We start from the raw sequence: 20,236 nt of genomic DNA, 5'->3' as shown, positions 1-20,236 counted from the left end.
CCTCAAGCTGACATCTCTGCTCTTCAATACTTTAAAAAGTTCCTGTGCAGCAGATTTGCCCAGTGCAATACGTCGTCTGATCTCTTGACTGCTGTATGTTATTGATTGTGTAAAAACACTTGACGGTGTGGATCATAACAAACTGGCTAATATTATGAAGAAAGAGAAGTCCAGAACACTTAACTGTGTTCTTGAGATATCTGTAACAGACCAAGAGGCAGTTGTTAGAGCAAGGGGATATTGATTGGTTTAAAACTACGAGAGGTGTGCATTACATTAAGAATTTAAGGTTTTGGTTATACGTAGCAAGTTTAAATATATCATATATATAATTGTTGGTCTTGTTGTTGTTAAGTGTTGTGGAGTTGGTTCCAACTCATAGCGAGCCTATATAGGGTTTCCAAGGGGTCCTGGTGTGGCTCTGTGGGTTAATGCACTGGACTGAAAGGTTGGTTTGAACCACAAGGTTGGTGGTTCAAACTCACCAGCCATTCCTCGAAAACTCTATGCAGAGTCGCTATGAGTCTGAATCAACTCAACAGCACTTAACAAAAGCAATTGTATATTGACAGAGAACTTCCAGAGGTTCAAGTCAGATTCAGATGAGAATGTGGAACAAGAGATATCATTGCTGATGTTAGATGGATCTTAGCTGAAAGCAGAGATTATCAAGAAGATGTTTACTTGTGCTTTATTGACTACACAAAGCCTTTCAATTGTTTGAATCTTGGTAAGCTTGGACAACATTGTGGCAAATGAGTATTCCAGAACACTTAATCATGCTCAGGAGGAACCTGTACATAGACCAAGAGGCAGTTGTTCAAACAGAACAAGGGAACATTGAATTTTTTAAATTAGGAATGGTGTGTGCCAGGGTTGTATTCTTTCACCATACTTATTCAATCTGTATGCTGAGCAAATAATTCAAGAAGCTGAATGATATGAAGGAAAACATGGCATCAGGACTGGAAGAAGACTCATTAACAACCTATGATATGCAGATAATACAATCTTACTTGCTGAAAGTGAAGAGGACTTAGAATACTTACTGATGAAAATCAAAGACCACAAGCTTTTTGTATGGGTTGCAACTCAATGTAAAGAAAACAAAAATCCTCACCACTGGACCCATAAACAACATCCATATAAATTGAGAAAAGATTGAAGTTGTCAAAGACGTAATTTCACTCAGAATAACCATCAACACTCATGGAAGCAGCAGCGTAGAAAACAAATGGTGTATTATGTTAGGCAAATCTGCTGCCCAAGACCTCTTTAAAGTATTTAAGAGCAAAGATATAAATTTGAGGACCAAAGTGTGCTTGACCTAAGCCATGACAGTTTCCATAACCTCATAAGCATGTGAAAGTTGGATAATGAATAAGGAAGACTATAAGAAGAACTGATGCATTTGGGTTATGGTGTTCGAGAATATTAAAAGGAGTCCTAGTGTCGTGCTGTAGGACTACAAAGTTAGTTTGAACCACAAGATCGGCAGTTCAAGCTCACTAGCTGCTCCTCGGAAACCCTATACAGGACCGCTCTTAGTCAGAACCAACTCGATGGCACTTAATAAAAACAATAAACTGCCAAAAGAACAAACAGATCTGTGTTGGAAGAAGGACAGCCAGAACGCTACTTGGAAGCCAGGATGGCCAGACTTCGCCTCTCATACTTAAGACATATTATCAGGAAGGACCAGTGCCTGGGGAAGCATGTTTGGTAACATAGCGGGTCAGAGAAAAAGAGGAAGACCCCCAGTGAGATGGATTGGCACAGTGGCAGCAGCAATGGGCTCAAATGTAGTAACAATTGTGAGGTTGGCACAGGACCGGGCAGGGTTTTGTTCTGTTGTGCATAGGGTCGTTATGAATAGGTACCGACTTGATGACACCTAACAATAATGACAACAGCAAGGCTTTAAATCTTTGTGGGACTAGAAAGTGTCATTTTTCTCCCAAGGAGCTGCTACTGGATTTGAACCACAGACCTTGTGTGCTTATTCTATGGTGACTCCACACTTTTCATGTATATAAATTGTTGTTATTAAGTGCCGTCAAGTAGGCTTCAACTCATTGTGACTCTGTATAGGGTTTCTTAGAAGTGGTGGATGGATTTGAACTACTGACTTTTCAGTTAGCAGTCCAGTGCTTATCCTACACTAATATATATATGTGTGTGTATAATAGGTTTATACATACTATTTTAATGACATAATTATTTTATAATTAATGTTTAAAAATAGAAATGGGAGACTTAATAAGTCGATAGACTATGAGATGATTTTTTTTTTTTTTTTTCACTTGTGAACATGTTCTACTTATCTTATTATTTTTTTTTTTTACACAGCACCAGTTATTTATAATTTGAAGTTCCGGAGCACATTCATTCATGAGGAGTACTGTTCAAAAAGCAAAAGAATCCCAGAGCTAAAACACAGTGGGATCTTTTAAAACGTCCTTCCAAATTTAGTGCTTTCTAAATGTGAAGCTAGGTTTCTCTGTAGAAACCTCTTGCCTCTTTCAATAGCAACCCTGGGGTAGCAAAGAAATCCAATATTTTCTCTATCTAGTGTTGAGTTAGAATTAAAAGTGTGGAATCTGTTTATATGCTCAGAATATATTTCAGTTCACTCAATGAAGCTAATATGATATTTTTTAAGCAGAGTAAGTTTCAGAAATTGTTGGCAAAATATCCATAAATCTAAATAATGAATTTACCGATTTTATTCTGAAACAAAAATATGAAGACATTACATGTTCACATATCTGCATGAGCCTAATGTTTGCTATCTTATAACCATTCCCCCTTTTCTAGTCTTTTATAGAAAATAGCAAATTCTTTGAGCAATATGAAGTGACATACGAGATCTTGAAACAGACAGCCGAGATGTACGTCAAAGCAGATGGTTCAGGTAAAATACGAGAGCGACTTTGGTGCAGTATTGCATTCAGTGAAATTTAGAACTTCACAGTTTTCTGTATGATCAGATTATGTTTATTCTCTGCAGAATCCTGGTGTGACGATGTCAAATTTTGGCATACACAGATTGAACTCAGTCCCCTTCATTGCCCTTTTGGCCTGTGGTTTCTGCCCAGTGTTAACCTGCTGTTCCTCTGTGTGTGTGTGTGTGTGTGTGTGTGTGTGTCTCCTCCTAAAAGAGCAAAACAAGCATCCATTTTATAAATTGCAATTTTCCAACCTGTTTTCAATTCTAAGGATTAAAGGCAAAAAATTAAATATATTGAATATAGTAATCAATTCACTGAGCTTAATAATAGTTATTAAAAAGTTGCCAGCTTATGAATTCTGACTCATAGTGACTCTGTGTGTACTAGAGTAGAACTGTGTTCCTGAGGCCTGTCAATGGCCAATTTTTTCAGAAATAGATTGCCAGACCTTTCTTCTGAGGTATCCCTGGATGGACTTGAACCTCGAATCTTTCAGTTGGCAGCCAAGTGCATTGACGTTATATACCACCCATTAAATTAATATAAACTCTGGTAGCTTAGTGGTTACGAATCAAGCTGCTAACCTGAAGGTCGGCAGTTCGAAACTACTAGCTGTTCCGTGGGAGAAAGATGAGGCTTTCTGCTCCAATAAAGATTTACAGCCTCGGAAACCCTGTGCTGGGTTGTTATGCGTCGGAACCAACTCCATGGTAGTAACAACAACAACAAATGTTGTAAAGGAGTCCTGGTGTGGTGCTGTGATTTATTTAATGCTCTGCAAGATCAGTTTGAACTGCAAGATTGGGGGATTCAAACTTGCCACCCATACCTTGGAAACCCTATAGTGGGTCACTGTGAGTCAAAACTGACTTGATTGTACTTAACAACAACAGCAAACATTGTAAAAGATTTTAGTTTTCAGTTTAGCGTGGTGTGTTTGTTGAATAATGAAATGTATGCCTCCATCTGTTTTATTATAAGTATATAAATATATATATAATGCAAACAGATACACATTTGCCTTTTTTTCATTCCATTTATCAGGGGTTTAAAATATTTTTCTCATCTTTAGGCTTTGAATAGGGTATTGCTATTTCCAGCTTCCACTGAGTGAGAGTCTAACATTGTCACCTTTATAAGCTAAGGAAAGGCATGAAATCACATTAGGGTATAAGACCGCAGTGGAAAAGATATGCTGGATTTAGAGTACACAAAAAAGGTGTTTACTGTGTTTTACCTGTTCCAGTGGAGGAAGCTGAAAACGTGATGAAATTCATGAATGAAACCACAGCTCAGTGGAGGAATTTATCTGTAGAAGTGAGAAGTGTACGGAGCATGTTGGAGGAAGTGATTTCTAACTGGGATCGGTATAGCAATACCGTGGCTAGTCTTCAAGCTTGGCTGGAGGATGCTGAAAAAATGCTAAGTCAAACAGAGCATGCCAAAAAGGTAAAATTGTTTTACACCAAGGAAAAGACTTCATGTGAATTTAGAATGGAGAGATATTTACAGCAGGATTTACGCAGGTGTCTTATAGATTTATTTCCCAGTATGACTCAAGAATGCTGACTTGGCCTGTCAAGTTGTGTTTTCCCATCAGTGAATTATTTTAAACCCATAAATACCCTGCTTCAGAAAAGTTCTGCAAAAAAAGTTCCGTTTGTTGGGTTCAGTGCATGATTTTTGTATTCGGAAGAGGGCTCTGGGCTCACAGTGCGGTCTGTATAGGACCATGAGTGGAGCATCCAAAAACTTAACCCCAGTGCTATCTGTTTCATTCCCACCCACAGCGATCCTGTTTACGGTTTTGAGACTGTAAATCTGTACCCAACAGACAGCCTCAGCTTTCTCCCGGTGGATTGACTGCTGGGTTTGAATTGCTGACCTTGTGGTTAACAGTCCAGTGCTTACCGACAGCACCCCAAGGGGTCCTCTGTAAGAACCAGCCACTAGGAATTCCCTAATGTTTCAAGAGAAAGAAAGCAACTTTAATCCTTAAAGCAGCTAAACTGGCATTTTCTTCTCTTTGAATATTCTTTCTTTTTTCAATTTTACAAACCCTGTGTCATGGATCTTATGAGGGTTATGCACACACAGATATCTATGTGTGTGCGTGCATATGCATGGGAGGGGTTGGAGAGCTACTGTATTACTTGAATTCTAATGTATGCACTATTTTTTCTAAGGGGAGACTGCTATCTTAGTATCTTGTTGCTATTGTTATAAAGTGCCCTTATTCCACTTTCCTGTAAATATCAGTTAAATGGAGTAATTTCTGCACATTGTTGTTAAGTGCCATTGAGTTGCTTCTGACCCATAGTGTCCTGTATAGGGTTTCCAAGGAGTGATTGGTGAGCTTGAACTGCTGACTTTTGCAGTCTAGTGCATTCATCCACAGTGTCACACCTGCATACTTCCTTATATTTGTGGAGTCCTGGTGTGGTGCTGTTGGATAAAGCACTGAGCCACAAGTTCAATTTGATCCAAACTCCTTGGAAACCCTATGCAGAGTCATTATGAGTCAGAACCGACTTGATGGCATTTAATAACAGCAACAACAAATTCATATTTGTACAATTATTTTTTGTACTGTAAGATAAGCACTGGACTATAAGATAGTGTAAGATAACCACAAGGTTAAAGGTTGAAATCCACAAGTCCTGCTCAAAAGCCTTATACAGGGTGGCTATGAATCAGAACCAACTTGATAGCACTTAACAAACAGTAACAAGGTATTGGTAAGAAGTCCTAATGGCGCTGTAGGGTAAGCAATGGACTGCTAACCACAGGGACAGCAGTTCAAAACCACCAGCCACTCCTCAGGAGAAAGAAGAGGCTTTCTGCTTCCTTTATGATTTGCTGTCTTAAAAACCCTGTACGGGGTCGCTATGAGTCAGAACCAACTCGATGACAGCAGGTCACTTCGTAGCCAATAGAAATCTCAAAGCAATCATTGAAAAAATATGATTAAAAATGCTTCCAGTCTTTGTGAATCATGGGGAGAGTAATAAATAGTTCTGGGTCATACCGAATAGGAATAAATCAATAAATCTTAGTTGTCTCAGTGGTTTGTTCGTGACTAGATTTAGAATGTTGATTGTGGTGGAGAGGTTGCTAGATGATGTACCATAGCATTCAGCATTTCTGAGTTTTAGTTGAACTGTGTTATTCTGTGTGCCTGAGGATCCAATGCTTCTAAACACAACAAGAACAGGAATTGCAGCATGTCCGTGACTAAGCTGTGAACATTCCCAGATGACAAGTAAATTAATACGTAGTAGATACTAAGATGGAGTCCTGGTGTGATGCTGATAGCCCACACTAGATAGACCACAAGGTGGGTTTGAACCACAAAGTTGTAGTTCAAACCCACCAGCTACTCCTTGGAAACCCTATACAGGATGGCTATGAGTCAGAACCGACTCAATGGCACTTAACAACAATAGCAACAAGATACTAAGCTGTCAGTCTCCCCGTACAAAGAACAGTGCATACGTTAGAATTCATACATTAGAATGCCTGCCTGTGTCTAAATCCTGATGTGGCACTATATGCTAAGCACTGGACTGCTATTTGAAAGGTTAGTGATTCAAATCCACCAGCCGATCCTTGGAAACCCTACACAGGGTTGCTATGAGTTGGAACCGACTCAATGGCACTTAACAATAACAACGTAGATTTATAATTTATTATTGCTTACCGTTCTGTGTTTCCTATAGATTAAATGTCTGTGCCTAGATGAGAATGGCAATAGTTTTCTATCCATTCAGATTTTGCTTTTGCCTTGGTGGATACTGTATGCATTCACTTGATTCCAGGGAATACAGTCACCAGAACTAGAAGGAGCAACTCCCACGTGGCTTATGAAAAACATTTTGAGTTGTCTTTGGTTTTTACTTTGGTGACTGCCCGTAGGTGGAATTGTGGTGTGGCACTGTGGGAAAAGCACTAGACCGCAAGGTCGATTTGAATCTCAAGGTCGGTGGTTCAAACTCACCAGTTGCTCTGCTCCTCAGAACCCCTCTACAGGGTTGCTATGAGTTAGAAATGACTCAATGGCACTGGACAACAACATGTATGTATGTCCATGTGCACCCATTCATTTAGCATGGATTGAGCTGAAAATGGTGTCACTGCCAAGTGTGGTACTTGACACATGTAAGAAAGGATGTTATTGTGCAAGGGGGCTTCAGAAAGTTTGTGGGAGAAATAGAATTAAAAAGATAATGGGATTTTTCCACAAACTTTTTAGAAACCTTTTTACCATATTTACTGTTGACCTAGATATTGAATTCAAAACAATGATTCCTTTGATAGTTTATCTCAATCATTGAAAAATACCTTGATATACTATATTCAAATTAAAAAACCCAAAGTAACAGACATGTATTTTCTGAAAATATTGTGGGACTTTTTTGTGTGTGTGTGACCTTGACACTGGTATTTATTAGTTTGTAGATGATGACTTAACTGAAACTTAGCTTTTTCATTAGTCATAAAATGAGAATATCAGAAAATGGTCAAAAATCATTTTGTTTAGTCTTCAACAAAGAGTATGACCCATATTCTTTTAGAGCAGCAGGAGGAGGGGAGTCAGGAGTAGGAAGGGCATATGGAAGGGGTGGCTAGTGCCCCCATGAACATCTTCCTTTGCCAGGAGACGAGAAGAACTGGTTGGTGCCTGCTAGCATTACAGAACTTGTGTTCAACGAGTCTATAAAAGAATTCTGATCGAAAGGGGAAAAATGTGGAACAGAATGTCAAATCCTCTTGGTTGCAGACCTATGGGTGCCAAGAGGACTGGATGGACTCCAGAAACTATTGCCCTGAAATAATTTTTTAAATCCTAAAACAAAAATATCTTCTGAAACCTTCTTAATCCAAACAATAGATAAACCAGTAAAAAATGTCTGCTTTGAGCATTCTGATCTTTTAAGAGCAAAGTGACAAGAGCCACTTTGGGGACCATGAGCTTATGGTGATGGGGGACCAACAACTCAACAAAGGAGGGTGAGCATAGTAGCCCAACTTAGAAATGTAGTTAGTGTCACTGAAAGAACCTGGAGAAATGGTTGAATTGGTGTGTATCATACTACCTACGTATATTCTCAACAGCAACAATCTAAAACTAAAAAGGAGGTTGTCTTGCATTCTAAAATGACGCTTACCATTTCAAGTTCATAGATTTGAACCTCTTTATTAAGAAGTTGTATTGGAGAGTTCTTTTAATATTTTCCTTAAAATGTACACAAGTTTGAGAACAAAGATATTTTTCCCGAGTCCGTTCATGTCCAGATCAGCAATTTTTGGTTTATGGTTTCCAATATCGTGCTCTCTTTACTGTTTAGGATTTTTTTCGCAATTTGCCTCACTGGATTCAGCAACACACCATTATGAACGATGCTGGCAATTTCCTCATCGAAACCTGTGACGAAATAGTTTCCCAGGATCTTAAGCAGCAATTACTGTTACTGAATGGGCGGTGGAGGGATTTATTTATGGAAGTCAAGCAAGTATGTCTTCCGGATCTATATATTCCTACAGCGTGTGTGTTTTATATCTGTTGTGATAAACACTGCTCAGAGACTGTAATAGTCTTACCGAATTCTTATCGAATTAGTGCGGAGTATAGGTATGTTTAGAACTGATAACATTTGTATGTGGTAATTCGTACTTTTCCAATGTTAATGAAGGAACATTACAGAATTTATCATTTGATTCAGAATTATGTTGCCATATGGGATCTACTTATAGGGAATGCTTCAGGCTTCACATCAGAAGTGAGTTCTTCAGTTTATGCTAATTCCTTTTGTATGTCACAGTAATTTAACTTAATTGAAATGTATTTAAAATAAGAAGCAAGAGTTGGCGTCTTTTTTGACCATATCACAATTGCAGAAAGCATGGAGAAATGAAGGGTATACAAGTCTCAAATCTCTGCTTAATGATTTCTCAGCATGTGACCCCTACCCTTGCTTTCACAGTATGCTCGAGCTGACGAAATGGACAGAATGAAGAAAGAATATGCAGATTGCGTTCAGACCCTGTCTGCTTTTGCAACCCAGGCCCAGAGGAAGCTCTCTGAACCCTTAGACGTCTCCTTTATTAATGTCAAGTTATTAATTCAAGACTTGGAGGTGAGGGGAATTCTGGACCATAAGAGATTGATTCTGCTGTGAAGATAAACAATCAGAGGGGTTATTCAGATGACCACAGGCATTATTTTTAGGTCCTACATATCCTGATTTATACATCACATAAAAACTAGAGTTGAATTTTATAAAGTTATGTTTCAGCCTGATCTAATCATTTCAAATGAGTTTCTATTCAGAGAGTTTCTAAAACCCAGTTATTAAGCAACAAGAGAACACAGGAGACTCTATAGACAATATATCTAACAATGAGGAATTTGTTTAAAGGCTTTCAACGACAAAAGTTCCATGAGATGAGTTGTAATAGTTCCATATTTTGAATATTCTGCAGCTCTCAAAGATAAAGTCGTAAAAGAATATTTAATGACATGGAAAGATTTTGTTAAGCTATAAAAGCCATCAACATTAAAAATTTTAAATGGCCGTAGACACACAAGGATCCAAGACTCTTGATGTAAGGATAAGATATAGACTCTGCTTGTCATTGTGTGAAAAGACCATGTTGTTGTTGTTAAGTACCATCCAGTTGCTTCTGACTCATAGTGACCCTGTATAGGGTTTCCGAGGAGCAACTGGAGAGTTTGAACCATGGACCTTATGGTTAGCAGTCCTAGGCTTATCCTGCAGTACCACACCAGGACTATAGGAAAATTAAATTTTCCTTATGGTATTTTGGAAGTTTGAAGATTATTCAGTAATGTTTATGGTAAGTTAAGGATTTAGGATCACTTTTAAAGAAAAGTTTCTATTTATTTATTTGTTTAATAGATTAATAATGAAGGAAAAGGAGCCCTGGTGGTACAAGTGGTTTAAGTGCTGGGTTCCTAACCTGAAGGTTGGTGGTTTGAACCCACTAGCTGCTCTGCGGGCAGTTGACCTCTGTAAAAATTTACAGCCTTAGAAACCCTTTGAATAGTTGGGCTCTGTCTTGGATTGCTATGAGTTGCAATTATCTCCATGGCAATGGGTTTGAATGGTTTGTGGGCGGCAAACAATTATGCACTCAGCTACTAACCATATGGTTGGTGGTTTGAATCTCCCCAGAAAGGGCTGGCGATCTGCTTCCAAAAGCCTTGAAAACTCTATGGAGCAATTCTACTCTTCACACATGAGGTCGCTATGAGTCTAAACCGACTCCACAGCAACTGGTACCTGGTACAGGAGGAAAGCAATAAGTGTAATCTCCAAATGCACATAGCATCTTCTATGATCGCTGTTGGTCCTTGTTCTGTCTTCTGAGCACAATCCAAAGGCCATGCTCCATGTTGTTAATAGGCTGATTCAATGCTTCTTCCTGCAGGATATTGAACAGAGGGTACCGGTGATGGATGCACAGTACAAGATGATTACAAAGACAGCCCACCTCATCACAAAAGAAAGTCCCCAAGAAGAAGCTAAAGAAATGTTTCTGACCATGTCTGGGCTCAAGGAGCAGCTAGCCAAGGTTGGGAAATGTCAAATGCACCGCACATTGAGACACCAGCAGGGCCTTCACAGACTTCCCTCCTCTCCTCCTTTCCTCCCACGGGCAGAGACAGCTGGTCTGCTTACTAACAAACCGTGCTTTTGCCTCTTTTTATGTTTCTTGAATTAGGAAGTTTTGATATCAATTTTACAAAGAAAGCGATGAAGCTGATATACCAAATATTACCTCTGTTACTTTAGAAGTGCTAGTAGCTATATTTTAAGGAGCTTTGGTAGCGTAGTGGTTATGAATTGGGCTGCTACCCTTAGGGTCAGCAGTTCGAAACTAGCAGCTGTTCCATGGGAGAACAATGACGTTTTCTGCTCCCGTAAAGATTTACAGCCTCGGGAACCCTATATAGGGTCGCTATGACTCGGAACCGGCTCCACGGCACATAACCACCACCAACACCAGTAACTATATTTTAATAGAAAGGTAGACCTTTTTTGGAGGAAAAAACCAGCAACACTTGGTAAGTCAGTGCTGTAAATAAATACACAGAATGAGAGGCAGAGAGAGAGAAGCAAGAGTTCATGTATTTGAATGAAAACGAATCCCCATTGAGTGTTCCTGAAATACCTCCATCTAAGCTCCTTTATTTGCTGGTATAACCACAAAGCAGTAGAAACTCTGCCTGTTATCTCACTGGTCTCGCCTTGTTGCTGTGTGCCCTCGAGCTGGTTCCAACTCATAATATCTCTGCATAAAGTTTTGAGAAACAGTTGATGAGTTTGAGCCACCGACCTTGCAGTTCAAACCAACCTTGTGGTCCAGTACTCATCCTTCAGCACCACACCATAATCTCACCTTAGACTTAGGATAGTTTATTTTATTGATGAGACTTTTGTATGGAGACAGAGACAGAATCTTAGATGGTCTTTCAGGGTTATTAATCTAAAGTTGAATTTTAGGAAGATAATATTGTTTGTGATGTCTATTTTGATAGGATAGTTAATTTCTGGCACAATAAATAAATAGAAACATTTTGTAATGAAGACTTGGAAAACAAAAGAAAGAGGACTTAGAAAACAAAAAATACCTGTTGACTAGGAGAGAAAAGTTGTTGTTGTTAACTGTCTTTGAGTCTCTTCTGACTAATAGTGACCTTGTATAGAGTTTCAGAAGGCGCTCTGGTAGCGTAGTGGTTACAAATCGGACTGCTAATCTCACGGTTAGCAGTTCAAAACTACCAGCTGTTCCGCGTGAGAAAGGTGAGACTTTCTGCTCCCGTAAAGATTTACAGCCCCGGAAACCCTGTACAGGGTCGCTATGAATCAGAACTGACTTCATGGTACATAACAACAACAACAACATAGAATTTCAGAGGAGTGGCTGGTGAATTTGAACTGCTGACCTTGCTGTTCAAACTGACCTAGTGGTCCAGTGCATTATCCCACAGCACCACACCAGGACTCCAGGAAAGGAAAGTAGAGGCCAGGATTTCATGTCCTACATGAGATCAATGTAGCTGTTATTGTTAAGTGCTGTAGAGTCGGTTCTGACTCAAAGAGACTCTGTATAGAGTTTCCGAGGAGCGGCTGGTGAGTTTGAACTACCAATCTTGTAGTTCAAACTGACCTTATGGTTGAGTGTGTCTCCTGCAGTGCCATATATGAGCTGAATCATGGATAATTAATGGAAAAGCAGAGGAATTGAGAGGAAGTGACAGTTGGGAGAAGCATGGTTCATGAATAAGAAAAGAACCCCCTGTCTGTCCAACTGCTGCAGATTTAAGAGTGGATTTTGTTTTAATGTTTTATCGTGAAGTATGTGATAGTTTACATGGGAGAACATTAGCTTTACATTCATCCTATCATATAATCATTTCATTGCCATGGTTACAATCCCCTCCATGCATCATCAACCAACCAAAGGGTATACCCTGCAAGCCTGCTCCCCCCCTTCCCCCCCCCACCCCCGGTCGTCAGCACAGCCCCTCTCCCTCTCTCTCTCTGAGTCTAAAGTAACCAGCTGTTCCATCTCTCCATGTCATCTTCTGTCTCCATCTCAGGCATCACTGCTTCTCTTGGTAGGGTCCCGCTCTCCGCTCTTCTCCCTTGATGGTCCCAGGGACCTCCTCTCCTAGACTTCAAAGTCAATCACTCCCCTCCTCTTGCTACAAAATGTATACCTTTACATTTTCATCCCTCACAATCAGTCCTGATAACAATTATTCACTATTGTATCACAAGAGACCTATCCGCATCTCCTTTCATCAGCCCCACCCAGACAGATTGGATACTACTCGGTGGATATTCTACCTTCCTCCATGCCCTCTGGATCTAGGTTCCCTCTTGAAAGCTTGTAAGCCAGTCACTTCTTGCCTTTGTAGTCCCCCCATTTTGGATAGCCAATGTCCAAGTTGCCAATCCCTGTCTACTCTGTGTGTGGAGGGGGTGGGAATGATCCTTGCTGTAAAGACTTGTTCCCTCTTTTGAGCTACTGCATCCATAGATGTAGGTCAAGTTCATCAAGTTGTATCAGATTACTCTTTTTTTCCTCTTCTTTCTTCTTCTAGTTGAGCTCTGGTCATCCAGTCATTGAAGCCAGGTCAAGTGGGTATTATCTGCAAGTGTGGGTGTTCTTGTGCATATGCCCTCTCTTATCAGGTGGATGCTTCACTCTCCACTCTAGTCCTCTGTGGCTATGTCACTGACTCTGAGCCCAGGAGTCCCCAGGTCTTGCCACATTGAGTGTGGATTTTTAACACATTTTATTTTTAACGTTGAAATGAGAGTTATTTATAATTTGAAGGTGATGAGAAATAATGATAATATCTGTTGCCAGCAAACTTTACTAAACAATAGGTACAGATTTAAGTCAACATTTTCAGTTTGATAAGCTTCAAGCAGCTCTCAGGAGTTTTAGCTGGACTTGTATATAGCCTGGGACAGGTTAAGAGACCCAGACAGTCCAGAAGGAAGCTAAATTGTGTCTAAATACACAATTTAAGTCATTAAATGCTTTTACTGCTGTTTCAGATGCAGCAGCATGGTACATTTTTGTTGCGCACAGGAACATTTTATAAAGCACAGATTTTTTACTATTAAAAGCTTCTCTTGGTTTTTGCTCAGGGTACTTTTAGCAAAATCTTGTTACAGAAGGACTAAAACTTTCTTTTGTTAAGTTTATCTTTCAGACAGTATATGCTAGAACAGGTATGGGTTTCTAATGTACCATGCTGTGTTTAACAATGTGGGAAAATGTTACCCCCACTTTCTTCAAGGATGACTTTTATAATATCACTGGTAACGTGAGTGCATGCCTGTCTATAATTTAAGGTTGGGAAGTATTAGTGTACTAGCCAGTATGACTTAATTTCCATTCCTTGGTTTTGTGAAAGTATGAATACTTTAGAAGCCATCTTAAGTGAAATGAGAAGAAATGGAAAGTTCTTGTGGAAATGTCTGCTCTTGGATTCAAATGTAAATTATGATGAGACAGGCACTTTATGGAGCTCTTGAGCTATAGGAGTTTAGAGTTTCATCCTAAAGATAAGGCAGATGGTTCTGATTTAGTGTATTTGGGCTGAAATGCAAATTCTTAGCAGTGGATAGGGCTTGGTTGAATGGGTTCATACCCTGGTCTGGTAAAAGTAAGCCGATAAGTTTGTACAGCTTATCTGGACTCAGTATTTTAAGTAGGACATTTCTTGAATATAAAAACTGGACTGGCCTAAATAATGAATGACCTTAGTTCAGGAGTCCTGGGTGTGGCGCTGTAAGCTAAGCACTGTACTGCTAACCTAAGTAAAGATCAGTGGTTCAAATCCACAAGCTGCTCCTTGGAAACTCTATATAGAGTCATTGTGGTTCAGAACCAACTCGACAGCATACAATAACAACAATTCTCATTCAGAGATCCAGACCACAGGAAAGATGAGATGCCGTTTATTGGTGGAATTTGATGCCTTCTGGCTCATACACTACACTCACTGAGATAGGAGAGTGATACGCAGATGGACTGATGTTGTTGTTGTTAGGTGCCATCGAGTTGGTACCAGCTCATAATAATGCTTTGCACAACAGAAAGAAACACTGCCCAGTCCTGAGCAACCTCACAATCATTGCCATGCCTGAGCCCACTGCTGCTGCCACTGTGTCAGTCCATCTCACTGGGGGTCTTCCTTTTTTTCTCTGATCCTTCACTTTACCAAACATGATATTCTTCTCCAGGGACTGGTCCCTCCTGACAATATGTCCAAAGTATGAGAGACAAATCTGGCTATCCTGGCTTCCCAGGAGCACTCTGGCTACACTTCTTCCAACACAGATCTGTTTGTTCTTTTAGCAGCCCATGGTACTTTCAATATTCTCCTCCAACACCATAACTCAAATGCATCAATTTCATTGTTCACTTTCGCAGGCATAGGATGTATGGATTTTCATGAAGAAATATTGTAGCTATTTCTGTGTCTCAGTGGAACAGTCCTGTTTTTTAAACAGGAATCTGAACAAATGCATGAAAATATCATGTGTGATTTTCAAAATGTGTTAGGAATTTGAAAGCAGCAACTGACAAGGAAGTAAAGAACATGTTCCCGAGAGAGCTATGCACCATGTCCTGAGCTCCTGGTACTTAATGATGTTTAATGGAATTTTCATCTTTGTATTTTGAAAGGTCAAGGAATGTTACTCCCCACTCCTTTATGAGTCGCAACAGCTGTTGACTCCATTAGAAGAGCTGGAAAAGCAGATGACAAGCTTTTATGACTCAGTTGAGAAGATCAATGAAATTATTACAATTCTTGAACACGAGGCACAATCCAGCGCTCTCTTTAAACAAAAACATCAGGTAAGAAAAAGTACTTTCAACAGGAGTAGTTACATACAAGCACTTCTGTTGTTGTTGTTGTTGTTGTTATGTGCCATATAGTTGGTACCAACTCACCATGACCCTATGCAAAACAGAACCAGACAGTGCCTGGTCCTGCGCCAATCTCACAATTTTTGCTGTGTTTGAGCCCATTGCTGCTGCTGTGCCAATCCATCTCGCTGGGGGTCTTCCTCTTTTTCTCTGACCCTCCACTTTACCAAACATGATATCCTTCTCCAGGGACTGGTCCCTCCTGATAGTATGTCTGAAGTATGACCATTGTGGCTTCCAAGGAGCATTCTGGCTGTACTTCTTCCAACACAGATTGGTTTGTCCTTTTGGTAGTCCATGGTACTTTTAATATTCTCCTCCAACTCCATAACTCAAATGCATTCATTAGTCTATGTTCTTCCTTTTTTCACTGTCCAGTTTTCACATGCATATGAGGTTATTGAAAATACCATGGCTTGGGTCAGGCATACCTTAGTCCTCAAGCTGACGTCACTGCTCTTGATGTCAGTATAAACACTGATGGAAATCCGACTCAGCTGTCAGCAAAGTGTAGTTTTCAGTGTAGCGTCCAGGCAACAGTGCATCTGGAAGTGTGGTGCTGCATGGGGGCTCCCTAAAGTCACACTCTGATCATCTCAGTGCGTTCAGTCTGTGGAGTAACGTTAAAAGACTGGTTTATTCAAAGGCACATGACTCTTCCGTCTGTGAACTGAGCAACGCTGTGAGTCAGATGATGCACTTAATGTCTTCTGTGGTTCAAACCTGCCGCCACTCCTTGGAAATCCTATACAGAGTCGCTATGAGTCAGAACTGATTCGACAGCACTTAGAAACCACAACAAACATATGCATGTTGTTTTTAAGTGGTTTTCGAGGAGCAGCTGGTGGGTTTGAACCATTGACCTTGTGGTGACCTGTCCAGTGCTTATCCTACAGTGTAACATCAGGAGGCTTCAAAAAGTTCATAGAAAAGTGGAATTAAAATATAATGGAAAATTTCTATGAAGTCTCTGAAGCATATATATGGACTCCTGGTGTGGCATTGGACTGGGAATCACACTGTCAGCAGTTCAAATCCACCAACTGATCCTTGGAAACCCTATACAAGGTCTCTATGAGTTAGAATCGACTCAAGTGCACTTGACAACAACAAATGCATATATATATATATATACACACATACACACACATACACACACATACACACACATATATACACACATATACACACATATATATACATATATTATATTCAGGAGCATGGTGGCTCTATATTCTAAGTACTGCACTTGGAGCCACAAGGTCTGTGGTTAAAGGCCACCAGCCACTCTGCAGGAGAAGATCAGGATTTTGCTCTTGCAAAGATTTCAAGTCTTGGAAACCCTATACAGGGTCATTGTGAGTCGGAACCAGCTCGATGACATTTAACAACAACAACAAATATATATATTCTTTTTTCCATGTGGTATCTGTAAAGTGGTGTGATATTGTAGTATTACTCCTGGACTGTTAACCACAAGGTTAGCAGTTCAAATCCACCAGCTACTACTTGGAAACCTTATACAGGGTTGCTATGAGTCAGAACTGTGTCAGACATAACAACAATGTTTAATCTGTGTCTTATGAGCTCTTTCCTTTGCCTCTAGGAATAAGTCTATTTCAGCAACCATAAAGTTCTTGAGATATGTTTGATATAGTAACCATTTTTCTTTGTTTCATTTTTAGGAAGTAGGTCTGTCTGAGTGCTATAGTTAGTGGACTTCTTTCGTCAGTGTATTATGAATGGATCTATCCAGCAGAGGATGGTGAAATTATAAAGGGCTTACTACTGCATTCATTGACATAGATTCTTAGAGGCAGGAAGCATCATTTGGTTGAAAGAACAGAGTGTAATGGGGGCAAGTAACACTTGTGTTCAAATCTTAGTTCTGAAGTCATTGTTGTTGTTATTAAGTGCCGCTGAGCTGGTTCCGATTCACAGCAACACTGTAGAGGTGTTTCTGAGGTGCCGGTGGTGGGTCTGACATGGCAAACTACCAAGACTTGGCCATGGTAATTTCCTCACTTTAAAAGTAAGTTGATAATACCTAAATTGATAGCTTGTTATATAAGATGTTACATAATCTTATTATGATGTTCTTTTTAAGTGCAGTCAAGTTGGTTCTGACTCATAGCCACCCTGTATATAGTTTCCAAGGAGCAGCTGGTGGGTTTGAACCCCTGACTTTGTGGTTAGCAGTGCAGTGCGCTGTAGGATAACTACAGTGACACAGCAGGACTCTAGTCTCATTATTTGTTGTTGTTAAGTGCCATCGAGTTGGTTCTGACTTAGTGTGACGCATAGGGTTTTTGAGGACCTGCTGGTGGATTTGAACTGCCAACCTTGCAGTTCAAACCGACTTTGTGGTCCAGTGCTCATCCTACAGTGCCTTATCAGGTCTCCATAATCTCATTATGTTGTTGTTGTCATTGTTACATGACATTGAGCTGATTTCAACTCATAGCAACCTTGCATAGGGTTTCCAAGGAGCAGCTGGTAGGTTTGAATTCCTAACGTTGGAGTTCACAATCTAGTGCTTATCTTATAGGAGATATTGTATAAGACTAGCACATACTAGTCTATAGTATGTACTCCGTAACTGGTGGTAATTCTTCTAATTATTAACAGTGAAGCCACAATGATTAGGTATGTCACCAAGTCCTGTTCTAATGACATCTCATCACAGTGACAAAAAGAATAATCCTTCACTTTGAGACATGCCATATCTTACATTTCCCAATTAGGATATTCCATGCAGAAATAATCCATGCAGAATTAAAATGCTATTTAATGTCTTTTCATTTACATTACCTCTTTCCCCTCCTAAAACTTCAAAAAATTGTCCTTATTTTGTTGGATAAAAAGCAAACCAAAAGCCCCACTTTTTGTATTTGCATCTACGTTACTAAAAATGGTTACCAAATCAGCAGTTTGAAATCTTTTTCTAAAACAATTGAGGAGGTTGAAATTAAGTAGTGTGAATTCAAGCAAAAAAAGAAAGAAAGGAAAGCAATTGACCAGCTCCATTGGTTTGGGCTGGGTAATTTCTCAACAACAACAACATCTTGAAGCCGGCAGACCAGCACATCTTTTTCCTGAGGAATTGACGGTTGGGCTCAAACTAACATGTTTTCATTAGGAACCAATTGTTGTGATTGTTAAGTGTCATTAAATTGGTTCCAACTCATAGCGACTCTGTATAGGGTTTCCAAGGAGTGGCTGATGCGTCTCATTAATGACGGATTGCAGATCTTAGACAAACAACTGGATTTTTTGTTTTGTTTTTTTTTAGAATTTTTAATTTATTGTGAATTGAGTGAAGGTGTACAGGGCAGATTATCAGTTTTACATTCAAAAAATCATGCTTGGTTTCTTCACAATGATTACAATCTCCTCCACGTACCAAACAACAGTTTTGATACTCTGTCTTTTTCTTATTGTTAATAAGATGTGCATGTAATATAATAACTCTCAAACAGCACTCACTGTGATATTTAGTATCCCGCACAAAAAGCACTAACTTTAGTTGTTACTGTTGTTGTTAAGTGTTGTTGAATCGGTTCCGACTCAGAGGGACTCTGTATAGTGTTTCTGAGGAGCGACTGGTGGATTTGAACCTCTGACCTTGTGGTTCAAGCCAACCTTGCAGGACCAGTGCTTTATCCTACAGCGCCACACCAGGACGTTAGTAGCTGCTTCAAACTGAGACATTTTGAAGAAATGACCATCCTCTGGATTTCAGTGTCAAAGCCTGAAGGTTCCACATCATTGTTCTCGCTGTTTGTAAGGGTTCTGTTCATTGTTGCTGCTTCCTGTCCTTGTAGGAGCTGTTAGCATGTCAAGAAAGCTGTAAGGAGACCTTGACACTGATTGAGAAAGGCAGCCAGAGTGTTCAGAAGTTTGTGACTGTGAGCAACGTGTTAAAGCATTTTGATCAAACAAAGCTACAGAGACAGATGGCCGACGTGCACGTGGCTTTTCAGGTAATTTGTTCTCGCTGCTTGAGAGTGATGAGCTCTGTCCAAAGAAAACAGAAAGTGAACCCACCTCAACCTAATGCATCATGTGTGCAGTCTTCTCAAGATTCCGCACCTACTGGTGTTTGCAAACCAATCATTTTACTTCTGCTTTCGCTAATATTGATTAATCATGGGGGAAAAACTAACATTAAAACAATTCTGACTAATAATGACCTTATAGGAGAGAGTGGAGTTTCCAAGGCTGCCCATCTTTATGAAACCAGACTGTTCCCTCAGAGCGGCTGGTGGATTTGAACTGCCAAACTTTTGGTTAGCAGTTGAGTGCTTAACCACTGTGCCAACAAGGCTGCTCTTCATCTTCAAAGGGGTTAATTACTCCAAAGGGGTAATGATATCTATTCCTTGAAGTGTTTATTTAAAGATATAATACTCTGTAACACAATGATGCTTTCAATAATGAGGACATAGCATCACTTTAAGATTGTTTTGTTTTGTTTTTAATGAAGAATATGGTGAAGAAAACTGGAGATTGGAAGAAACATGTGGAAACCAACAGTCGCTTGATGAAGAAGTTTGAAGAGTCTCGAGCGGAGCTGGAGAAAGTGCTGCGGATCGCTCAGGAGGGTCTGGAGGAGAAGGGGGACCCCGAGGACCTCCTGCAGAGACACACGGTGAGTCCACCCTCCACGGACACTCGCCTGTGCGCCTGGACAGGAGGTCCTGATTGACAAACTTGTTTTTGTTTTAAAGAGCACTTTGATCTGATCTCAACAGAAAGATGTATAGGTGAAGGAGGAAGGTAGAAACTTTGTATGTTGTTGT

At 39.9% G+C, this 20,236-nt stretch overlaps 1 protein-coding gene across 1 annotated transcript in view; it reads left to right on the top strand.

Annotated features, from left to right (window-relative positions):
• Positions 1 to 20,236, top strand: part of SYNE1 (spectrin repeat containing, nuclear envelope 1) — a 554,350-nt gene that overhangs the window by 116,517 nt on the left and 417,597 nt on the right. Inside the window, exons 14-21 of the mRNA XM_006874353.1 lie at positions 2,818 to 2,914; positions 4,198 to 4,400; positions 8,300 to 8,464; positions 8,936 to 9,088; positions 10,404 to 10,547; positions 15,189 to 15,362; positions 19,259 to 19,417; positions 19,921 to 20,085. Of these exons, the coding sequence (XP_006874415.1) occupies positions 2,818 to 2,914; positions 4,198 to 4,400; positions 8,300 to 8,464; positions 8,936 to 9,088; positions 10,404 to 10,547; positions 15,189 to 15,362; positions 19,259 to 19,417; positions 19,921 to 20,085 (1,260 nt within the window). The remainder of the gene's footprint in view (positions 1 to 2,817; positions 2,915 to 4,197; positions 4,401 to 8,299; positions 8,465 to 8,935; positions 9,089 to 10,403; positions 10,548 to 15,188; positions 15,363 to 19,258; positions 19,418 to 19,920; positions 20,086 to 20,236) is intronic.

The sequence above is a fragment of the Chrysochloris asiatica genome, unplaced genomic scaffold (assembly GCF_000296735.1).
Source record: "Chrysochloris asiatica unplaced genomic scaffold, ChrAsi1.0 scaffold00271, whole genome shotgun sequence".
NCBI classification, from domain to species: Eukaryota; Metazoa; Chordata; class Mammalia; order Afrosoricida; family Chrysochloridae; genus Chrysochloris; species Chrysochloris asiatica.
Note: the sequence above shows the minus strand (reverse complement) of the source record. Positions and strands in the feature narration are given on the sequence as shown.